Genomic DNA, 20669 nt, shown 5'->3' with positions numbered 1-20669 from the left:
ACACACAACAGGAGTACAATAAAAGGTGTTGGTTAGCTTGCAACCTGCAACATTTAAAACTGATCTGCTGTCAAAAAAACATCCATGTCTTGATTTGTAGATGTATTTTTGATGGCTGATTGCTGTCAGTTATAACCTCAGTTATAAATAATGAATAAATAATGTCAGTTGAATGCTTTTAATGTGCATTAGCAGCAGTAGGAAATGTTGGGTTTGCATTCACAAGAACTTAATACAGCTTTGATATGGCTGCAGGGAGTGAACAGTGAGGCTGATATCAATGGGATGAAATTACAAACAGTAACCCTGTATTATATTCTGCACTGTTTTCAGTGAATCCCTGGTGTGTAGGTAGGCATGGCAGACTCCACCGCTAACAATTCAAACTACTATAGAGAGGTAATTACACAACATAAATACACTGAACAGCTGTTGCTGAAAAAAAGCAGACCATCAATATTATCATTTCATTTCAGTCAATACTGATAATTATTGGTCACTTTCAATTCCCTCTTATTAATAAAGACCAGGAGACAGAAGAATGCACTGAGCCATGTTATTTTGAATTTAACCCCTTATTTATCAATTCCAATCAATAAGTTAATTCCTGCAAAGTCTACACACAACTGTGATCTGACATTGGTCAGACTTAAAAACAAAACGCCATACTCACTACCTGGCATTCCCTTTATTATGAACAGTTTCCACACCGCTTGAACTAATTTTCTCACTCCATGCTGTTTCTGTTGCTGTGTCACATAGCAGCCGAGCAACTGAGCAACACACACCTGTTAAATGATGGCTGTTTGTGTGTCGCTCATAACACACGCCACTTTCAAGGGATATGACAGGTTGTTTATGAGCCTGGGGCATGTTGTGCACTTTCATGGCGGTTTGCATTTGAGGCATTTACGTGCAATTTTCTAACACTGTAGCGAACATTTTTTATTACGCTGATAAAGTGTCTATCACTGGTACAAATCACTACTGTTTTACCACCCAGGCATGGTTTAAACTCATGAAAATCAAAAGAATTGCACGTTTTAATATGAGCACTTTTAACCCTGGTGCTCTATAAACGTGAGAAGCAACAAAATTTCTAGATACTTTTAAGATAATATTCAGTGAGTGCAGAGTGCAAGATAAGTCACTTCTTCTAGCTCACGGCAAGGCCATCAGCAGATATGGTGGAAAGCAAAACTAAAAAACAAACAAAAACACAGTTCATCAGACTGTCTCAGATGGTGCTATACTTGTAACTGTTGCTACCATGGCAACACAAGAGCTCAAGTTGACTTTATCAGTCAGTGTAACTCAAGTCTTGGAAAACACAGGTCTCGCAGATACAAAAACACACAAAAGCAGCTCAGTTTGTTTGAGAAAGGACTCTTTGGCCTTGGTTTAGTCATCCCACCCCTCGTCCACTCCGTCCCCCACCCCTCAACACACACACATACACAATGTCTACTCACAGAGCCCCTATTGTCCTGTTTCACATTGTAACCCACTGAGCGGAGTGGCATCAGAAAGAAGGCACACATACAAACACAGTAGGGGTGCCAACAGTCTTCGGTCTCTCCGCCTCAGATTAGGAGGACAGTAAACACCAACTAACAGCCTAAAGCCATCTAAGTATCATAATAAGATTGCGAAAAGGATGCAGACCCACCCTGTGTAATCAAAGGTGTGTAAGCCTACTGTGCAGATAAGTGCTGGTAGTTTAACAGGCACATGTGAATTTTCTTATCAGTTCTCAGTCAACAAATGTGGTTTTGCCAGTTGAGTTCAGGGTGAAAATCTGTATATTTTACCTGCGGGAGGAGCCAGCAGCCAGAGGTAGGTCAGCGGCAGCAGGAGGAGTTGAGGTAAGCTCCAGGTAAGCAGCTTGTGGCGTGCATAGGACATTTTCCACAAGGACCAGGGACCTAAAATAATTAAATAAAACTATGTTAGTGTGGCTTTATATTTCCTCTACATTCATTCAACATAAATGGGCCACGTAATCAAAGTAATATACCTAAATAACAAAATGTTAAAAAGGAAGATATAGGAATGTTTGGAAACGTGCCTATTTGCCAGCAGCCAGCAGTTAGCGTAGCACAAAAAGTAGAGACAAGGGTAAACAACTAGATAGATAAAACTGCCTGGCCAAAAATAACCTGGCACATAATCTCTTGTAAAAGTAGGTCTTCTGGTTTTTATACTTCAGTTTGAGATGGTTACACCAAAAAACTAAAACGTACTTATTATTGAGCTTTTCAGGTGCTGGTGAGTGGACTATTTCCTTCAGTTTTCAGTCTTTGTGCAAGTTGAGTAGCCTTATATTTACTGTACAGACATGAAAGTGGTTCTAATCATCTTAAGAACCAGTGTTGGGATGCTGACAGAGGCAAAATTAAAGGGACAGTTCACCCCCAAATTAAAAATACAAATTTCATTTCTGGCTAATAGTGCTATTTAAATACCTAGATTGTTCCTTTCTGGAAAAAGTCATTGCTATTGAGTTTTTCAAATGTATTTTTGGCACTTTGAGCACCACAAGCTGAGTGCCCTTTAGCTCCATTATATTCAAGAGAAATCAGCATCTCCATGGCCAATGTCGCCTAAACACCGCTATGCATACCAAAACTATCTAGATGAGGCATGTCCAAACTATTCCCTGAAGGACCATGTGGCTGCAGGTTTTCGTTCCTACCAAGCCTGAGCACACCAGGCTCGACTCACTGAGTTCAGTCTTCAAACAGCTGATTAGTCGAGTCAGGTGTGCTGTTGGCTGGAGCGAAAACTCGCAGGCACTTGGCCCTTTGTAGAATATTTTGGATACACCTGATCTGGATGGATACTTTGGCATTTTAAAACATCAGTTCAGATTCACCACGGTCACACAATAACACCAACAGTAGAGTAGCAACTCCAGTGTCCTGTGAGATAAAATTACTGTTTTTTTAAAAGGGATCTGGTCAAGCAAGAAAGAGCATTATTTGGCTAATATGATGGCGGTTTCCTGTTGGAAGGCAAGCTAAAGCAGTAAAAATATTCTAAATACAACCTTTCTATTGATATATATATATTGATATTAATATTTTTATGTGGACCTTTTTAAGTAGCTAAAATACATTCTCTTGCCGATTCTGTCCACAGCAGTAAATTGCTTAGCTTTCATGTTGGTGTTCCTCTCTGTTTCTGTGCTGACCACCACCTACTGTAGGTAATACAGCATGAATAAGCACCTCATACAACTTCACTTCAAAATACCCAAACGATCCCTTTAAACTAGACTGACGTTCAGTTTTCAGACGTCTCCCATCGGCCGTTACCGTCTGGTCTGCCTTACAACTCTCCCACAGGAATAATAACCATCAACCCAACAATCCAGCTGAAACTATAGATTGTTTATTCAGACACCTGCCTGCATGTAGTCAAGCACGCACACTAAACAAAAAACAACAAGCTGCAAAACACGTCATGCTTACCTTTCTCCCGGCCAGGCGGTGGAAGAAAGAGATGTGGGAAGAGAGAGGGAGGGAGGAGTTAGGTTGGCAGCAAGGTGCTGTGAGGTGACGGGTGAAGACAGGTCAACACCAGCACTCTGAGGAAGAGATCCAACATGGCCGGCTCTCGGGCCTGCACAGGCTCAGCTGCTCAAACACTGCGCTGGAGAGTGACAGAAAAAGAGAGACAATGATTTAATGCGTGGATGTAGACAAACAGGTCTGAGTGGTAATTAAGTATCAGTGTATACTGACTCGTAGTAGAACTGGAATATGATATTCATTATTATACATTTATTATATAGAATATGATCGTATTTTGTTTTTATTTTACATAATTCTGATGCCCAAATTAATTATTCCATACAAAATGTAATGACATACAAAACACAATATAACGCATATATATAAGGCTTTATAAAATATTGTGAGTGGTGAACATAATGTATTACAATTTCAACAAATAGAATGCCTTATACACTTATGCCAAAATGATAACAAATATTAATAAGAATACAAGAAAACAATTCATCACAAGCACATTCATAAGTCATTATAACACATTTATAGGGTTTTATAACCACCTTTATGTTTAACTCCACATGACAACTTACAATACGGTTAATAAGTGGTGGACTTAATGTGTATAGTTTCTGAAATAGAATAATGTCAATTACTAAAAACCTTATACAGTGTTGTCACTTTCCTTAAAGTTAACAAAGTCATGCTATATCGTATTATTGATGTTTATGAGACATTGTTTGATTTCAGAAACTTAGAATTTATAATCTGTTATCATACATTAGAGCAGCTCTCTATGTGTCCTTACACAGTACTGTCTTAAACTTTACTTAAAAACTCACAAAGTCATGCTACAGCATGTTGCTTTTTATAAGACATTATAAAGACACAGAGAGGTGCTCTAATGTATCATAACATATTAGAAATTCTAAGTTTCAGAAATGTAATAATGTCTCAGAATGCAACAACCTTATACAGTACTGTCAATGAAAGCTCACAAACTCATGCTATAGCGTATTATTTGTATTTATAAGACATACTCGTTATAATGTGCTGTATAACCCAGGACTGAAATTCTTCTGTCAAACTCTGTTGTCACTTTAGCACGGAGTTATAAAGCATTATGGATACTGGACTTGTATACATTATGTCCACCACTTACAGTACTCCATAAACCTGGTTATAAGTTGTCATGTGGGATTATAAACATATATAAAGAGGTTTATAAAGCCTTGTAAATGCGGTATAATGTCTTATAAATGTGCTTATGATGCATTAACGACACATCCTTCACAGGAAGTGTTACCAAATGTTCTTATTAATATTTTTATCGTTATTTCAGCCATATCGCTCCCCTTATAAAAATTATTCAGGCCTGTCCTGAATCAACTTTAACATATTGATTAGATAACTAAATTTTATACAAATAACATTTAACTGGAGATAACTCTGCAGAGAGAGCAAAACTTCAGTGAGTTTCTCTGCGGGACATATTTGATCTTAACTTTAAAAGACGTTAATGACAAACAGTGTATCATCAAAAACAAAGAAGGAAAAACTAAATGATAATTTAGTCTAGTGGTCTATTGCAAACACTCCACTCCTTCCCGTTGCACAAGAATCCAGGCTACTGCCTTCTGTTGTAATTACAACATAAAAAGAAATATCCCTGTTTGAGTCTGTTTCATTATGCAACAATTCTGATAATATCCTGTTTACAGTAACATGACTCACAATCCTGTGAGCGCCCTCCTTTTAACTATTAGCTGAAGCAACACGGAAGTGAGAAATGGACAAGGACATGTACATACTTCTAAGACAGGTGTCCAATCAGTCTATCTTAGCAAACACATAGCTCTACATGTCATGCAACATAAACAATCTGAACTATTAAATCTATCTGTTATTTATGTCTAGTCCTGTAGCATTGCAATCTATCATGCTTACTGTATGTTCATAATGAATGTGAAAATGAGTAATATCTGGGGGTATTACACTTTGGAGGGTTGCTGTATGGAAAAGAAATATTTCTACCTCTTGTCTCCCTCCTGTGCAACCACCACAGCAATCACTCAACACAGAAGTTGTATCATACATCTGCATCCCTCACTGATCCTCCATGCTTTTGTTTGAGTTTTGTGACAGTTGTTGTAAGTTACTCTGTGTAAAAGAAAACACCAGTCTTGGGTCAGTCCTACGCGGGACACAAATAGAGCTGAAGCAATTAATCAATTATGAAATAAATCTGCAATTATTTTGATTACCAATTAAATCAGTTTGAGCATGTTTTTAAGAAAAAAAAAGTCTACATTTTTTTATTCAAGTTTCTAAAATGTGAATATTTCTGGTTTCTTTAGTCCATGATGACAGTAGGTTGTGAACGCAACAAGACATTTGAGGTGGTTGACATTTTGCACCATTTTCAGCCCTTTTACAGATCAAACGAATCAATTCGTTGAGAAAATAATCAATAGATTAATCGTTATTTGCAGCCCTTGATACAAAGTTACTTTAAATTATGTTCATGACACAGACACAGGTAACCTGGCATCCTCAGGCTAGTTTGCAAATGTGAATTATCTGACAGAACAAAACATGAACTCAGCAGGTTCATCTGGTTTTCAGGTCACAGGCTAATCTAATCTGGATTCACATTTGTGAATTACTCTGGCAGTGGAAGGCTAAAGACATCCAGATGCTTGAGTTGACTTCCTCATACTTAAAGTCCTTAGTGCAGAGAGCATGATGAGGATGTTTCTCATTTTTATAAACAATAATAAAAGGCAGAGTCATGTCAGTGAGTCACAAGAAAGAAAAAGATGCAGACTGTTGTGTTGCACGCATGAGAATGGTTCACATATTCCACTAGGGATTAAACGATTACCAGTTTCATGAGAAACTACAGTAACTTTCCACGATTAGTATTATCAGGCCTGCAACTAACTGGTTATTTTCATCATCCATTAATCTGTTGATAATTTTCTCAGATAATCGATAAGTTGTTTCATCCATAAAATGTCAGCAAATGGTAAAAAATGTTGATCAGTGTTTCTCAAAGCCCAATACGTCATCCTAAAATGTAGTTTAGCCCAAAAACAAAAGATATTCAGTTTACTGTCATAGAGGACTAAAGAAACCTGAAAATATTCACATTTGAGAAACTGACGTCAGAAAATTTTTATTTATTTATTTATTTTTTTTACAATTTATCAATTATCAAAATAGTTGCCAATTATTCTAAAAGTTAATTAATAATCGATTAATTGTTGCAGTTCTACTTGCTATCATTTAAAATTTTAGTTATCATTAAAACTGTGTTTGATTACTAAGCTTTGAAAAACTGACAGTAAATACCGTGCAGCATCAACTTAAGTTACAGTCTCCCAGATGCAGGCAGAGCAACAGTGTGGGTTTGTTTTGCATCAATGAAAACATTTGCAAAGCACATGAAACCATTTCAAACTGCTAAGAGGTTTTCGATATAAAACCTGGTGAAATTATTTCAGCGTGTGTATCAGAGACAACACTGATAAGTGTGAGAATTTTGCTCAGTATAATCATGATATGATATTTTCATAGTGTTTCATCTGTACTTAAGTCAGCCAGAAGCCATCCAGATCCTTGAGTTAACCTCCTAATGCTTAATGTCCTCTCCTCCAGGAAGCATGATGAGGAAACTTCCCATTTCAAAGTCATTAGTTAAGATAATAAAATCCATCAGTCATGTCAATGAACCACAGTAAAAGGAGCAAGATGCAGACTGTTGCATTCATTATGTTAATTCTATGATAAATATGATAAATTCTGTCCATTTCCAGCAAAGTAACGCTTCAGTAAAGCTGACTTACGATTTGATGAGGAATGCATGGAGTCAGTCTGCGTAAAAGAGCCACACTGCACTTTTTTCCCCTCTCCAATTCTCATGCAAGTTCTTATTGCAGAAGGGGATGAAAAAAAAGAGGGGGAGTGAACAGTACAGGTCCTGGGACACTGTGTTCAAAACGTGAGCATGCCTCTTGTCCACGTCTTACCATGAGATAACTATGAGGCAATATGGATACATACCAAAAACATGTGCTGTGCAAATGTTAGCTAGATGCTACAGCATATATCCATACAGTGAAATAATCTTCCTCTATCTCCATTAGTCAGTATTTAGCACATGCACATGCTGATACTCTCTGCAGAAGAACTACTTTGCAGTAAAAAGCTCAAGACAGCAGATGACTCCAGGAAAAGGGTTCAACAATAAGCATTGCTCAGGGCAAGTAAAATCCCACGTTGGGCTAGTAAAAGTAAACTATTCTGATAATCTATCAAGTAAATCAGGCAACTCACTCGCCTGATTGGGCAAGTGATGACAAAATAATTAACATACTAATTTATTTTGATAATTGATTAATTGTTAAAGTAATTTTCTTGCAAAAATGCAGAAAATCATGTTTTCAGCCCCTAAAATATGTATTATTGTATAAAACTGAGCAGCTTCAGGTTTCAGTCTGACAAAACAAGACACTTAAAATTATCAACTTAGAATGTAAGAAACTATGATGGACATTTTTCACCATCTTTTTTATACATTTTATACGTTGCAGCCCTAACATGACAACTTACTTTAGTCTTTGTTCTTATTTCATAACTGTTAATAAATAAAACAATGTCTATAGCATAAGTAAAAATTGACTTTGGGCAAGTAGGTTTCTAATCCTGGCTGATTGTAATTTCATAATAGCAAATAATTTTGTCTGTTGTTAAAATGCATAGTGTTACAACAGAAAAAGAACAGCACAGATGTACTCACAGCACATGAACACGCCGACACTAACCTGTATGGTCTTCCTCCATATGGGAATCTGCATTCCTGCAAACAGACACTTGAGCAGCAGCCTCCTTCTGTGGTATAATCAACAGCTCAGTAAGTCCCAAATCCACAAACCGTCATTTGTCCTCCTGCTCTTGTTTGTCTCTCCCAGGTAAGCCAACAAAACAGCAAAAAAAAGTTGCAGGTAAAAATAATCCAGACAAAAGCTTTGCAGGGCTTCAGTCACGTTTTTTCCTCCTTGATAAAGCAGATTTGCTTTTTAACTGTGCAGCCAATTGCCCAGAGGCTGGTGGTGACTTTGAGTGTGTGCAGCAGGAGTAACGCTCAGGTGCACCCGGTCACCTGGGCTGATGACAGCTCAGCCATTACAGACCCTTCAATGACTACTTCTCCCTTGAGAAGCGTCTGCAAAACAATGATCTCTGTGACCAAATAAACCCAGGAAAGGACCAGCTCTCTCTCTCTCTCTTTTTTTGGCTGTTTCTTCCTTGTCTTCCTCTCTTTCAGCAGTCAATAGCACAATTGTCAGCTCTGTGTTGGCTTCTAGGCAGACAGGTTGGTGAAGCTTTCTTTAATGACACCACAAAGTCCCACGCACAGCTTCTTCTGGCTGCTACATGGAAGGAAAATTAAGTTGGGTTTATTTCTCTCCCAGGCAGAATGCTTGAAAAAGACAAAAACAAAATAATAATGAGCCTCCCATTTTGCTGTGACAACTACAGAAGCATCCTCACAGCAACAACTATTGTAATCCTGGGATCATATTTAAATGAATGTAATAATATAAACCCCTGTGTATAGGAATAAAAAAATATATATAAATACACAATGAGACCATTATAGGTTAATCTTACAACTGCGTAAAACCTTAATACATGTTATTAGTCTCTTCTTACAGATTTTTCACCACCATTTAGGTCACTTTTTTGATTCACTACACCTATTTTGTCTCATAGAAACAGCATAAATAGCATGCACTGTTGCTGCCAATAGACATGAACCTTCATTATGTCTTTTCTTGTTGCTGTGCTGCTTTTAGCATTTTATTTCATGCTTTTCCTCCTTTTACTTTGAGCTATTGTTGTCACTTATTGTTTTACAGCTATTGGACATCACTCTTTGTAATTAATGGTTTTCACTCTGTTTACTGAGGGATGAGCCTGTTTTGATGTCTATGCTGCAAGTCAAATTTCCCATGCGGGACTATAAAGACTTTATTCAACTGTCAACAACTTAATTAGCAGATCAATATAACATATGAAAGCCGGTCATTAATACCAAACATCGCCTGGTTAAAGCCTCACAAAGACAAAGAGTTGAATGTCTACCATTTTCAAACTGAAGATGAACAATTCTAAAGTTTCTTTTCATCATTTCAAGCTCTGATGGTTTGCAACAGGGATGCATGTTAAAGCGACTACAAGAACAGTTGTTGATTTTTGAGGCCCCTGTGGACGAAAGCAGTTACGTTTCCACCTTAAAAACCACAAGATAATGTGAAAACTACATTGTGACTGTTTAATAACCAGTTAAAACTTCTTACAGTAGCTTTAAATACCCGGGGCAATAAATTAATTTGAATTTTTAAGCAACAAAAACTACAACTACAAAAGCCAAAGTATTTCTGTTTTTTGATAAACTTTACAGAAAATATACAAATGAACAGTCAGAACTAGGTCCTGCTTATACTTGATTTTTGGAGCCAATACTGATATTAAAGAGTTAAATACTGTTATTATTATAATAGCAGATATATTTTAATAGAATATAACAGAGTATATACAGTAAAATGCTTGCCTAAATACATATTTTTTGCAATGATCCCTCAAATGTGGTCTTCAAACACTTGCAACACAGATATGTAATGGAGGCAGGATATTTTACAGCTTAACAATAAAATCTATTGTCCAAAATCTCAGGGCACTTAGACAGTAAACTTTCACCAGTATTTTTACTAATTAGAAATAACTATTAAAACAAACACAAATAAAACATAATATACGTATATATTAAACTACTATAAGGAACTTTCATATTCTGTCAATATAGAGGCCTCTGTGGATGGAAATGTTAAGTGTTTCCACCACATAAACCACAAAATATAAAAATAAAATGATCTGGTTGCTGGATAGCTCACTTGGTAGAGCGTGCACCCCACGAACTGAGGCTGGGAGTGATCTGCTGCAGCTGTGGGTTTGACACCTGTCTGCAGCCCTTTGCTGCACATCATCCCCCACTACTCTTCCCCCTCTCCTGTCCTCACTTCCGCAGTCCTATCCATTACAGGCATAAAAGCCCAATAAATCCTCCATCTTTGCTCACTACATCTTCTTACCCTCAGGTGTATATAGACTACAAGTTACATGAACTCCTTTTTAAATACAAAAATGAAAAACAATCACTTTCTTTATTGGTATCAGTCATTAGACGCAGGTAATTATTGGTTATTGGTATAGGTTGAAAAAAGTACATGTTGTGCATCCTTTATTTAGGATCTATAACTATTTCTAGTTTATCATGTCAATGACAAATTGATAATACAAAATAACAAATCATGAAAATAAGTGTTGATTGAGTCCAACTGATATATTAGTCAACTTATATTATCGGCCAAATATTAGCGTATTGCAGCTATATTGTTCTGCATTTATATCAGCATATAAGTTGTCTGATATGTGACTGTTTGAAAACTTTTTAGCAATAATGTAGATTGTTTTAATAGCTTTATAAGCAGCATTCTGTGTATATTTGATCTTTTTTTCATTTAGGTTAAATATATACATATAGTTTACTCTGGGATTTTTTTTATTTTCAATTTATTAGAGGTACCATTGTTTAGTGTTTTAACTCCCTAACATTGGCATCTGCATCCACCACTCGGCAGAGTACGAATTGACTGATTAAATAAATGCATCATTGACTGCATGAATGAAGGTCTGTCAATCAACTGCAGGAGTAAAAGCGCGCTGGGTTAATATCTCTGAGACATTTCATCCAAAATGGTGGGCTCTTGCATTATGTATCTTGGCAGTCTGAAAACAACAGTCGGGGTTTAATGAAGGCAGGATGTGTTTAGCTGTCAGATAATTTAATATAGGCCGATAGCTACAGCCTGCGTAGTCCGCTGCACTATCACTAAATTACAACTGAGAGCCAGTTGAATCAATAATATGACACTTCGCATCTACCAACTGTACTTCGTGTCGCTTGAACGAGACATATTCAGTCCGAGTCCTGAAACAGAAAGGTTTAGTTTGGTCACCATTCGGTATTTCACCTGTATAATCCGGGATCACCCCCGTTTAAGGCACCTTGAGGCTAACAGCTGCGGGCACTCGCTTTCACTACACACCGTGCTGGAGAACACGGATTCATCCCGTTGGTTTAATGGTAACTGTCACGACACCATCAGAGGCAGAAAAGTGAACAGGGACTTACAGTTGCAGCAAACGGCACTGTCTTTCACTTCGGTCGCTCGCTGTGCTGTGTTGTGTCGTCGCTGTTGTTGTCCTCAGTGCAGTTAATTAGGTCAGTGTTCCTCTCTGTTGTACAGCTGATGTGCTTGTGTGACTGCTGTCAGAGCAGCCAGAGCGATAAATACTGCTTCCGGTGGCTGTTTTTTCAGAATAAAGCACCAAGGTAAAACGGTTGGAGCGTTTTGCGCCCAATAGCACCACAATGGTTGAAATTAACGGCATTTATAGGAAGTATTATGAAGTAAGTCAAATTATGCTACAAGCTACACAGAAGATTTGTCCAATTCGAGTGTTGAGTGTTGTTGCATTTTAAATTAAACTAAAGACTCTTAAAATTAAGATCGTATTCAAAACGGAACCCCAGATCCGCGAAATACATCGCGAGAGTAATCCTTTTAACCCATTCCATATCTTCACCTAATTCTAACTAGTACTTTTTTGTTCGAAAACCTACCCATATCTTAACCAAAGTGTTGTTATATTAGACAACATGATTATTTGGGAAAATGGAACATAATGAAGAAAAAGCAGGTACAGACCTCGCGAGACTTTCGCAAATCTTCGTTTCCCTTCTAGACATGATCAACGTTAATCCCACTACTTCCGCCTTGCGCCACCTGCCGATCAGATATAGATCGCGTCTAGATGAGACCCTGGAATTTGCTAAATCTCGCGAGACCTGAAAGGGTTGTTTATTTATTGTGTATGCAGTACATAGCAATTATGACTTATGTGACAACTCTCTGATTAAGATCTACCTAGTCTGAAGGACAAAAGGCTTGGGTTTGAGAAAAGAGCATGGTTTGGGTTAATATCATAATCTACCTATCGCGAGATTCTTCGTGGATCTGGGGTTCCCATCTAGACACGACTAGGCCGACCATCTCTCAATGGCGAACTGGTTCATCTCCAAAATAACACTTTACCTGCTGAACTTCCGTCATTAATGTGTCATAATAGTGCTAGAAATAAGGGGAAAAGAGAAAAAATGTCTTCCATGACCTCAAAAATAACGTGGCCTCGCTTCTCCAACGTTTCAACACGGACCAAAATGGCGTCCCCGCCTTCTAAGTACCTCTCTTGCAATTGGTTATTGTCCATTGTTTGACCGTTTTCATTGGTTGATTGTGGGGTTATTTTGACAGTTCACTTCCGGAAAGTGTTCACGAGTGGTATGAGTGTGTGAGAGGGCTGTCACCAAAGTAAGTTATTTTATGAATGTTTACTAATTCAAATTTTAACTGTCACATTCCTGATAACCGTAACTTAGAATGACTCCGCAAACCAACAGAAAATCATGAAATTTGGCCACTCGCGTTGTTGTTGAGCTAATGGCATGATTGTCTGTTTACTTTTCAGTTCATTTTTTAAAGTTCGACTTCTCGCTACCTTTACCAGGATCACAATGGCAGACAGAGCCGACAGGGCACCTATCGGCAGCAGCCACTCTCCTGGAAAAGAGGAGAAGGGAGGAGGGGAAGACGGAGGAGGTTCAGAGACGGATGGTGGAGGTCGTTTGACTGATGCCCAAACAGAGGTGTTGGAGAGATGTCTTCATGCACTCAAGCATGCTAAAAATGACAGTCACACATTGGCTGCTCTTCTTCTGGTAAGTGTCTCTTACCAAGGGTACACAGTACACAATATTTCCACTGATTCTCTGTTAGTTTACCAGCTGTTTGCCTGTAAAGCTGCATTTATGCTAACTTGTGAATATCTTCCATCTAAAAAGTCTTTGCATTCAGTTAGGATTACTTTAATTTAGGAATCCACAAAATATATATGTATGTGTGTATAAAGAGAGACCAAGTATTGAGGGGACATTCAGTCTGCAGCAGAGCAGGCAGGTCTTCAGGGTGCTGGAGGAGGCCTTCTCTGCTTTTAACGTACCACCTGCAGCAGGTGAGAGGATGAAGCTTAAACTTCTGTTTATACCCAACAAGGTACTTGTTGCTGGTTCCGGACATTTAATCACTCATTGTGCGCAAAAGGATTCTTCCTAGTGCTGCACCAAAAAATGTAAATCCCCTAGGAAATCCTCAGTAAATTGTAAGTATAGCTTCTTAACTAGCTAGCAGTATAATTAGGTGCTTGATTTTGATATGATAGGCTCACAGGGTGAGCTAAAGCAAGTAGTTGATACACAGAAAAATAATCAGCAACTTTTTACAAAGTGGATGAATGTTTTAAGTCATTTTCTCACATGAAAATGTCACCAATTACAGCCTCTCAAATGTGAGTATTTGTCGCTTTTGTTTGCCTCACTAATTAGTAAACTGAATATTTATGAGTTTTAGTCTGTTGATTAGAACGTTGTAATGGATATTTTGTAAGCCAAACAATTAAACAAGAAAATAATCTGCAGATTAATTGATAATGAAAAGAAAAATCTTCACATTAGCATTAGTTTAATTTAGGAATCCACACAAACAGTGGAAGGAGAGCAGGGGTTGAACGTGGAAGAATTGCTGGTAATGTTTGCTATCCAAGATTCATTCCCCTACTTTTATCCATTTTGTTAAATTTAATTTAACCATATATAGTGTAGAATTAATTGATCTGTCAATGGACAGGAAATTCTTTTTCAACAGTTATGATAATTGATCAATTGATTTACATTGAAAAACTTTCTGTTTATATGAACTTAAATATTCTAACGCTAACCTCCTAATAAACACATTTAGTATTTAGTTTATCCTTATCAATATAAATGTGTAAAACACCTTTTATTATTCCAACATGGTATCCAGCATCACAAATAACACCTTGTAATATTACCATATATATGTGTGTGTATGTATGTATATATATATGTGCTGATTCATCTTCGTAGGGATATATAGAGGCCAAGTATCAACGAGTTGTTGATTCAGACCTCAGCATTGACAGGTTGGTGTTGTTTTCCTCTTTGTCTTCAGATAACTCGTTTGTGCCCAGCAAACCAGTTTGATAAACCCACCCTGAGGCGTGTCTTCGAGGCTGTTGGTCTAAACCTTCCAGCTCGGCTTTTGGTGACAGCAGTCAGAGGGGGCGACAACTCTGGCTTACCCCCACATGAACTCCTCTCGCTGGGCACGGCTCTGCTGGCCGCCCTGAGCACAGACCCTGACATGGCCTCCCATCCCCAGCTCCTCACCACCATCCCACTCCTGCTGGGCATTTTAGCAAACAGTCCTGTGAGCCAGCAGAAACAGAACCAAGCTGGAGAGATGGGGCAGGGTCCAGATTATAAAGTCAAATCAGCAGAGAGTAATCCTGCCAGTGCCACAAAATCAGGAGGAGAGGGCAAGACCAGCAAGATAGATGGTGATGCCAGCAGTGAATCATCATTTCAAGAGAGCTCCCCGTCCGCCAGGCTGGATGAGGCCATGGCTGCTGACTGCTACCAGGTCCTCACGGCTGTGTGTGCGCTACCCAGAGGTCCTGACCAGTTGCTGAGTAGGGGAGCCGTACCTGCTCTGTGCCAAGCAGTGGAACAAAATCAGACTCTCAGCCGTGAGAAGGGCCTTGCCTTGCTTGGCTGCCTCCTCTCAGGTAAAACCAGGGACAAAGTGTGGAGTAAACACCCCGCAGAACTCCTCACGCTGCTTGTCCGGCTTTCCAAAGACTTCTGCCAGGCCACAGACCAGACCAAACTGGACATGTGTGTCCAGTTGGTGCAGTTTCTCCCCCCAGTGGGAGTGGCAGTAGAGAGCGAGGAGCTGAAGGGAGTCATGGCCCGTGTATGGGGGGTACTCAGACCAATGTTGCAGGCAAAGCTGACGCCGAGTCAGATCGGGCCGATTCTTGTCCTCAGTGCTTGCCTGCTGGATTTATATGGATGGGAGCTAGTGGGATCGCCAAAGTTTTGCTGTTTACTGGTGAACCGGGCCTGTGTGGAGGTCAGGATGGGTTTGGAGGAACCGCCTGGTAACGACCCGAGTCCAGAGCTGCAGCACACGCTGACAGGTAGTGTTCTTAATTAGAATAGTGTATTTATTGTGCAAACCCAAACAATAACAAAGACAAGATATTTAATGTTCAAACTGATTAACTATTGTTTTTTTGTAAATATACAGTCTGAATTTGAATGTTTCAAAAAAGTTGGGACAGTGTCATTGTTACCACAGGGATACATCACCTTTTCTTTAACAACATTCAGTAAGTGTTTGGGAACTGAGGACACTAATTGTTGAAGTTTTGAAAGCGAAATTCCTTTTCGTTCTTGCTTAATATACAATTTCGACTGCAGGAAAACCAGTCTAATACCTGAAATGAAATAAGCTGAAACGTCAATGAAAAAGAAACTTTGAACATTGTCATTTCTTTTTTTCTTTTGTTTGTTTGTTTTGTCATGACTTGTGCCATAAAATAGGTGGTAAGCTCATGTTGTGAAACCATGCAGGTAAGATTTGATTAAACTTGATTAACCTCCCTCATTATTATTCCCAGGCTGTTACCGGATCATGGAGGCTGCCATCGAGCAGGCCTGCTGTCCGGGAGTCTCTCAGACCACCGCACCTTCTCCCCAGAGCTCCGTCTCTTCCCTCAGTCTGCAGCAGAGCCGGCAGGTCCTCGGGGTGCTGGAGGAGGCCTTCTCTGCTTTAATATACTACCTGCAGCAGGTGAGAGGATGACGGTTAAGCTTCTGTTTATATTCAGCAAGCTACTTTGTGCTTGTTCTAGATGTTTAATCCCTCATTGTGCCTCAAAGGATTCTTTGCACTGCAGTGCCAAAAAATGGCACAAGTTATGGCATAAAATACTTAGTAAATGATAAGTACACCTTGTTAACTAGCTAGCAATGCTTAATTTTAAAATTAAGAACTCAGAACCTGGTGTTGGTATATAAAATTACTGAAACAAAACAACAAGGCTTTAAAATACCAAGATAAAAATGAATATTTAAGTTAAGCTGGGCACTCATAAAGAACAAAAACTGTAATGATAACAGGTATAGTGCACATAGAACAAATATGGCACATAGTTGAGCGACTTGAGTAATTTTATTGATCCTCTTTTACTGTGTGAGACTGTAGTGTTTGGAAGGCAGTCCAGTCACTACATGGTTTGTTTTTTCCTTGGCAGGAAAAAACATGCACTGCCAGGGGATAAAAACGTAGGAATGAAATATTTTGGCAGGAAGTTTGTAAAAGAATAGCATGCATAAAACATTTGTCATCAAACGCGGTACGTGTTAAAATACTCCTGTTTTATGCCAGTCGAGGAGAGTGTATAAATCTTTAGTTATATAAAAATCTTGCAAACTATTCTTCAAAATTTTGTGGTTTTGTTATGGTGCTTTGTAAAACATTTATTCTCCACAGAGGTCAGTCCATGCACTTTTCTACAGCACTCTTTCTTTTCTCGTAGGTGGATCCAAGTCGCTATGGTGACCCTTTTATCTTCGCCACGTTCCGCTCTCTGTGCTCGTGGCTGGCCGAGGAGACTTCCTGTCTGAAGGAGGAGGTGACTGCACTACTGCCTTTCCTGATCGGATACTCCCGGAGCCACCTGCAGGGTGAGAGCCCGGAGCAGGGCCTCTCTGATTGGATGTCTGATATGTCCGTCAGAGAGGAGAGAGGAGCGTGGACGGGTAAAGAGACTCTCAGGTAAAACTCCCAACACATATCAGAGGGAATCAATCCTAACAATACAATTAAACATGGGTATTTTAATTCTGCAGTCTTTCTCTTCTTTTCTTTTATCCTCCTCCTTGTCTTCAGGTATCTCCTCCCGGCGCTGTGCCACCTGTCAGCAGAGGAGGGTCCCAGGAAGGTGCTGCTCACCCTCGACACCCCGGCCCTGCTGGTGCACTTCCTTTCGCAGTGCTGGACTTCACTCAAGGGGAAAAGTGGTGTGGTGTCGACTAGAGATCCCAGCATGGAGACGGCCTGCTCCGCCCTCCTTAACTTCACCGTCACAGAGCCGGAGAGAGTCAGGTAGCTGCTTTACAAAGAGAAATACTCATCTGATCTGTTGCTTTTAAGTCATTACCCATGAGTTTCATTTATATCCATTAATACTGAGATATCACTGTTCATGTCAGCAGTTTATGTTGGTGCAAACTGAAACTTTTTCTGTTTTGTTGTCTAGGAAGGACCCATGTTTCAGAACTCTGGAGGCCCATCTCAGTGAAGCACTCCCTGTATTGGTGCATAAGCCCCACCTGCTGGTCCTAGCAGCAAATTACTGCACACTGGGACTGATGATCGGCAGACTCAAATCAGCTCCTTCAGGTGAAAATGTGGTCTTTTGTTTTCGTTAATCACACACTTGGTACCAAGTTTCTTCCAATTGTGTTTGGCTGGTTGCGACATATTGCAGTACAATATCTGGATAAGTCTGGAAAAGTCCTTGTGACAACATGTGCTGCTTGTTAATGGATGAGAGAAGGTGAAACAAGCGATTGGTTTCAGCTGTTAGCTGCGTTATTGTACACAGAGCAATTCAACAGCATGGCAGGCTGTAAACTTTGCAAATCACGTCTCTAAGTCACCACAAACCACAAAACTAACTTGGATGGAAGCAGAGAAGAGTGATAGAAGCGCAGGTGATGCACTGTAAGATACGGTTTGTTTAACCAGAAACAGTTGTTTCCTTGTTCTCACCAGACTCTTTTTACAAACCTGCGTCATTTTAACACGAGACAAACAAAATAAAACTCACCAGAAACATCTTGGTTTGTCTTTCTACTGTTCCGCCAATCAACCACTCTGGTTTGCTCAAAATAAACCTTTAATTCACAGCGTGAAGGAGCGCAGAGCGTGCAGGGCAGGTGACGCAGCGCTGCAGCCTCGGGAGAGAAGCTCCACAGTGTGCTGGTTTCGTAACTGTACTACAGTTTTACTAATCTGTAAACATCTGATTTTCACATCACAGGTGATGAAGAAAGGCATTAAAATGCGAGTCTTATTAGTAAAACGTAGTATGTACTGCAGCTGCCCTTTCAGAGTATGTAGTGTTGCATACAGCTGGGACATCCTGTTTTGTCATAATATTGTGCCTTGAACTTTGACTCTTGCACACACATCTGTCACAGTCAGAATTCATCCATTATTAATTTGATTATTTGTACAAGTTTTTTTTCTCCTGTGACATGTCAAAGTGTCTTCTGTGGAAAAACGCCTGCATCAGGGCCGTGGAGCTGCCAAATCTCAATGGAATGCAGCCATTACTAATGTTATTAGTTCCCCTTGTGTGTGTTTCCTTCTATAACTGAAAAAGCCCTGTGGGTATACAGATCATGTGGGCTCTAGTTTTGATGATGGAGATGGAGATGGAGATTGGGGCTGTAAACTTTACTGTTACTCTTGAAACTTAGTGAATGTTGACCGAGTCTCAGAGGATGTGTCTGCCGGCTCTCTGTGTTGTGAGCTTGGTAGGGCCAAAATCGTGGTAGATTTTCACACAATTCTGAAGCTCTTCTGAGCCTTCAAGATATTTTTCTGAGTAGTTTAGATGTGTTCAAAGTAGAGCAAACAGGAGAGTGAATATTAGATTTATCAGGTGATCAGTGGCACAAATCCAAATGATCTAATGTTGCTGTGTCTGCATGATGGGTAAGTAGCCAATCACTTGCCAACATAAGCAAGTTACTTAAGACGACTTCATGAGAAATTGATTTTTTTATATCACATTTTGGATTAGGGTTGCAAATTTTGTTCATTCTCTTTAACACTAACTATTGGTTAATCAACATTACTTCACAAAATACAAAATGCAAGTAAGGACTTTTCATATTTTGGACCAAATTTTCATTTTTTTCCTCTGTTTTATCTCATTTTAAGTTGATGTTCAAATTTCCTTTATTCAACTTTAATCAATTAATACATTTTTAATCTGTTAATTTTTTAACAGCAATTAATTGATTCATGTTTAAGCAACAATTATTTTGGATTTCAATATTTGCACAAAATGTCCATTATTTGTAGCTTCAGTTCCAAAATATTAGACTCTACTGCTAACACACATTTTTGTTTTCCAGGCTCAGTTGAAGCCAGCCAGAGGCGTTTCTTCTCCACAGCTCTGCGGTTCCTCCGTGGGGCCCTGGACTCTGGCTCCAGCCCCGGTCCGGTGAAGGTGAGCCTCAGCTGGGAGGAGAGTTGGGACGAGGTTGCGGAGCTCTGGAGGTTGGGTCTGCAGGCTCTGGGAGGCTGCATCCACGTTCAACCGTGGATCACCACACTGGTCAGAGAGGAAGGTTGGCTCAAACACACCCTCACCATGCTGACTCTATGCAGCGCTCTGCCTGACCAGCACACGCAGGGGGCGCTAGAGGAAGCTCTGTGTGCCACGGCAGACCAGTGCCCCGTCTGTAAACTGGAGATCAGAGACATGATGAGAAGTGATAAAGGAGCTTTGAGCTCTATGAGGAGCCTGAAGGAGTCAGTGGGCGTGAAGTGAAACCAAACTGCTGCCGACAGACAACGAGCTCTTTAACTGAGTATTTTTAACTCACCGGGTTGAAACTGAAGTAATAAAGAAGGGCTTTTACTGGAGCCAAACTTGTGTGTTTGTTACGTTTACCAAGCTGACATGAATAATGTGTCACCTGTTTTCCCAGACTTTCCTGTAGATGGTATGGCCTGATGTCACTTTACCACCAGGACATGCCCCCTTAGTCAGTCTGATTGGCAAAACATCCTGCAACATGGCTGCCTTTAGGAGGAGAAACAGTGAAAACCGGACTAAAACAATCAATTATCTGTGTAAATTAAATTGACAAAGAAACAATGGTTCATGGACATTGACATTTGGCCAAGAGTCATGCTTCCTGGCATTTATGTACAGCTGATCTCGATACTGGGGAAATACACAAAGCAAAGAAAGCATACAAGAGTGGTCACTTGGTCGTGACCATTTCAAGGCAGGAAATTA

General features: G+C 39.6%; 2 protein-coding genes across 3 annotated transcripts in view; one reads left to right on the top strand and one right to left on the bottom strand.

Annotated features, from left to right (window-relative positions):
• Positions 1-11974, bottom strand: part of kiaa0319l (KIAA0319-like ortholog) — a 34659-nt gene extending 22685 nt beyond the window's left edge. The window contains exons 1-4 of one of the 2 annotated variants that reach the window (XM_084739124.1): positions 11773-11974; positions 8339-8947; positions 3474-3654; positions 1812-1925 (exon numbers count right to left, since the gene is read on the bottom strand). In XM_084739124.1, the coding sequence (XP_084595250.1) occupies positions 1812-1905 (94 nt within the window). In that variant the 5' untranslated portion in view covers positions 1906-1925; positions 3474-3654; positions 8339-8947; positions 11773-11974. The remainder of the gene's footprint in view (positions 1-1811; positions 1926-3473; positions 3655-8338; positions 8948-11772) is intronic. The other variant, XM_084739125.1, reaches the window with a different exon arrangement.
• A 1229-nt stretch (positions 11975-13203) lies between these two features.
• ncdn (neurochondrin) lies at positions 13204-20290 on the top strand. The gene is made up of 7 exons (XM_084738664.1): positions 13204-13419; positions 14729-15758; positions 16242-16414; positions 17163-17401; positions 17516-17731; positions 17886-18028; positions 19777-20290. Exons 1-7 carry the CDS (start codon positions 13216-13218, stop codon positions 20193-20195), a joined length of 2424 nt encoding a protein of 807 aa, XP_084594790.1. The 5' UTR covers positions 13204-13215; the 3' UTR covers positions 20196-20290.
• The last annotated feature ends 379 nt before the right edge of the window (positions 20291-20669 follow it).

This window comes from Lutjanus erythropterus, chromosome 16 (genome assembly GCF_056507025.1).
Source record: "Lutjanus erythropterus isolate fLutEry1 chromosome 16, fLutEry1.hap2, whole genome shotgun sequence".
Taxonomy (NCBI): Eukaryota; Metazoa; Chordata; class Actinopteri; order Lutjaniformes; family Lutjanidae; genus Lutjanus; species Lutjanus erythropterus.
Note: the sequence above shows the minus strand (reverse complement) of the source record. Positions and strands in the feature narration are given on the sequence as shown.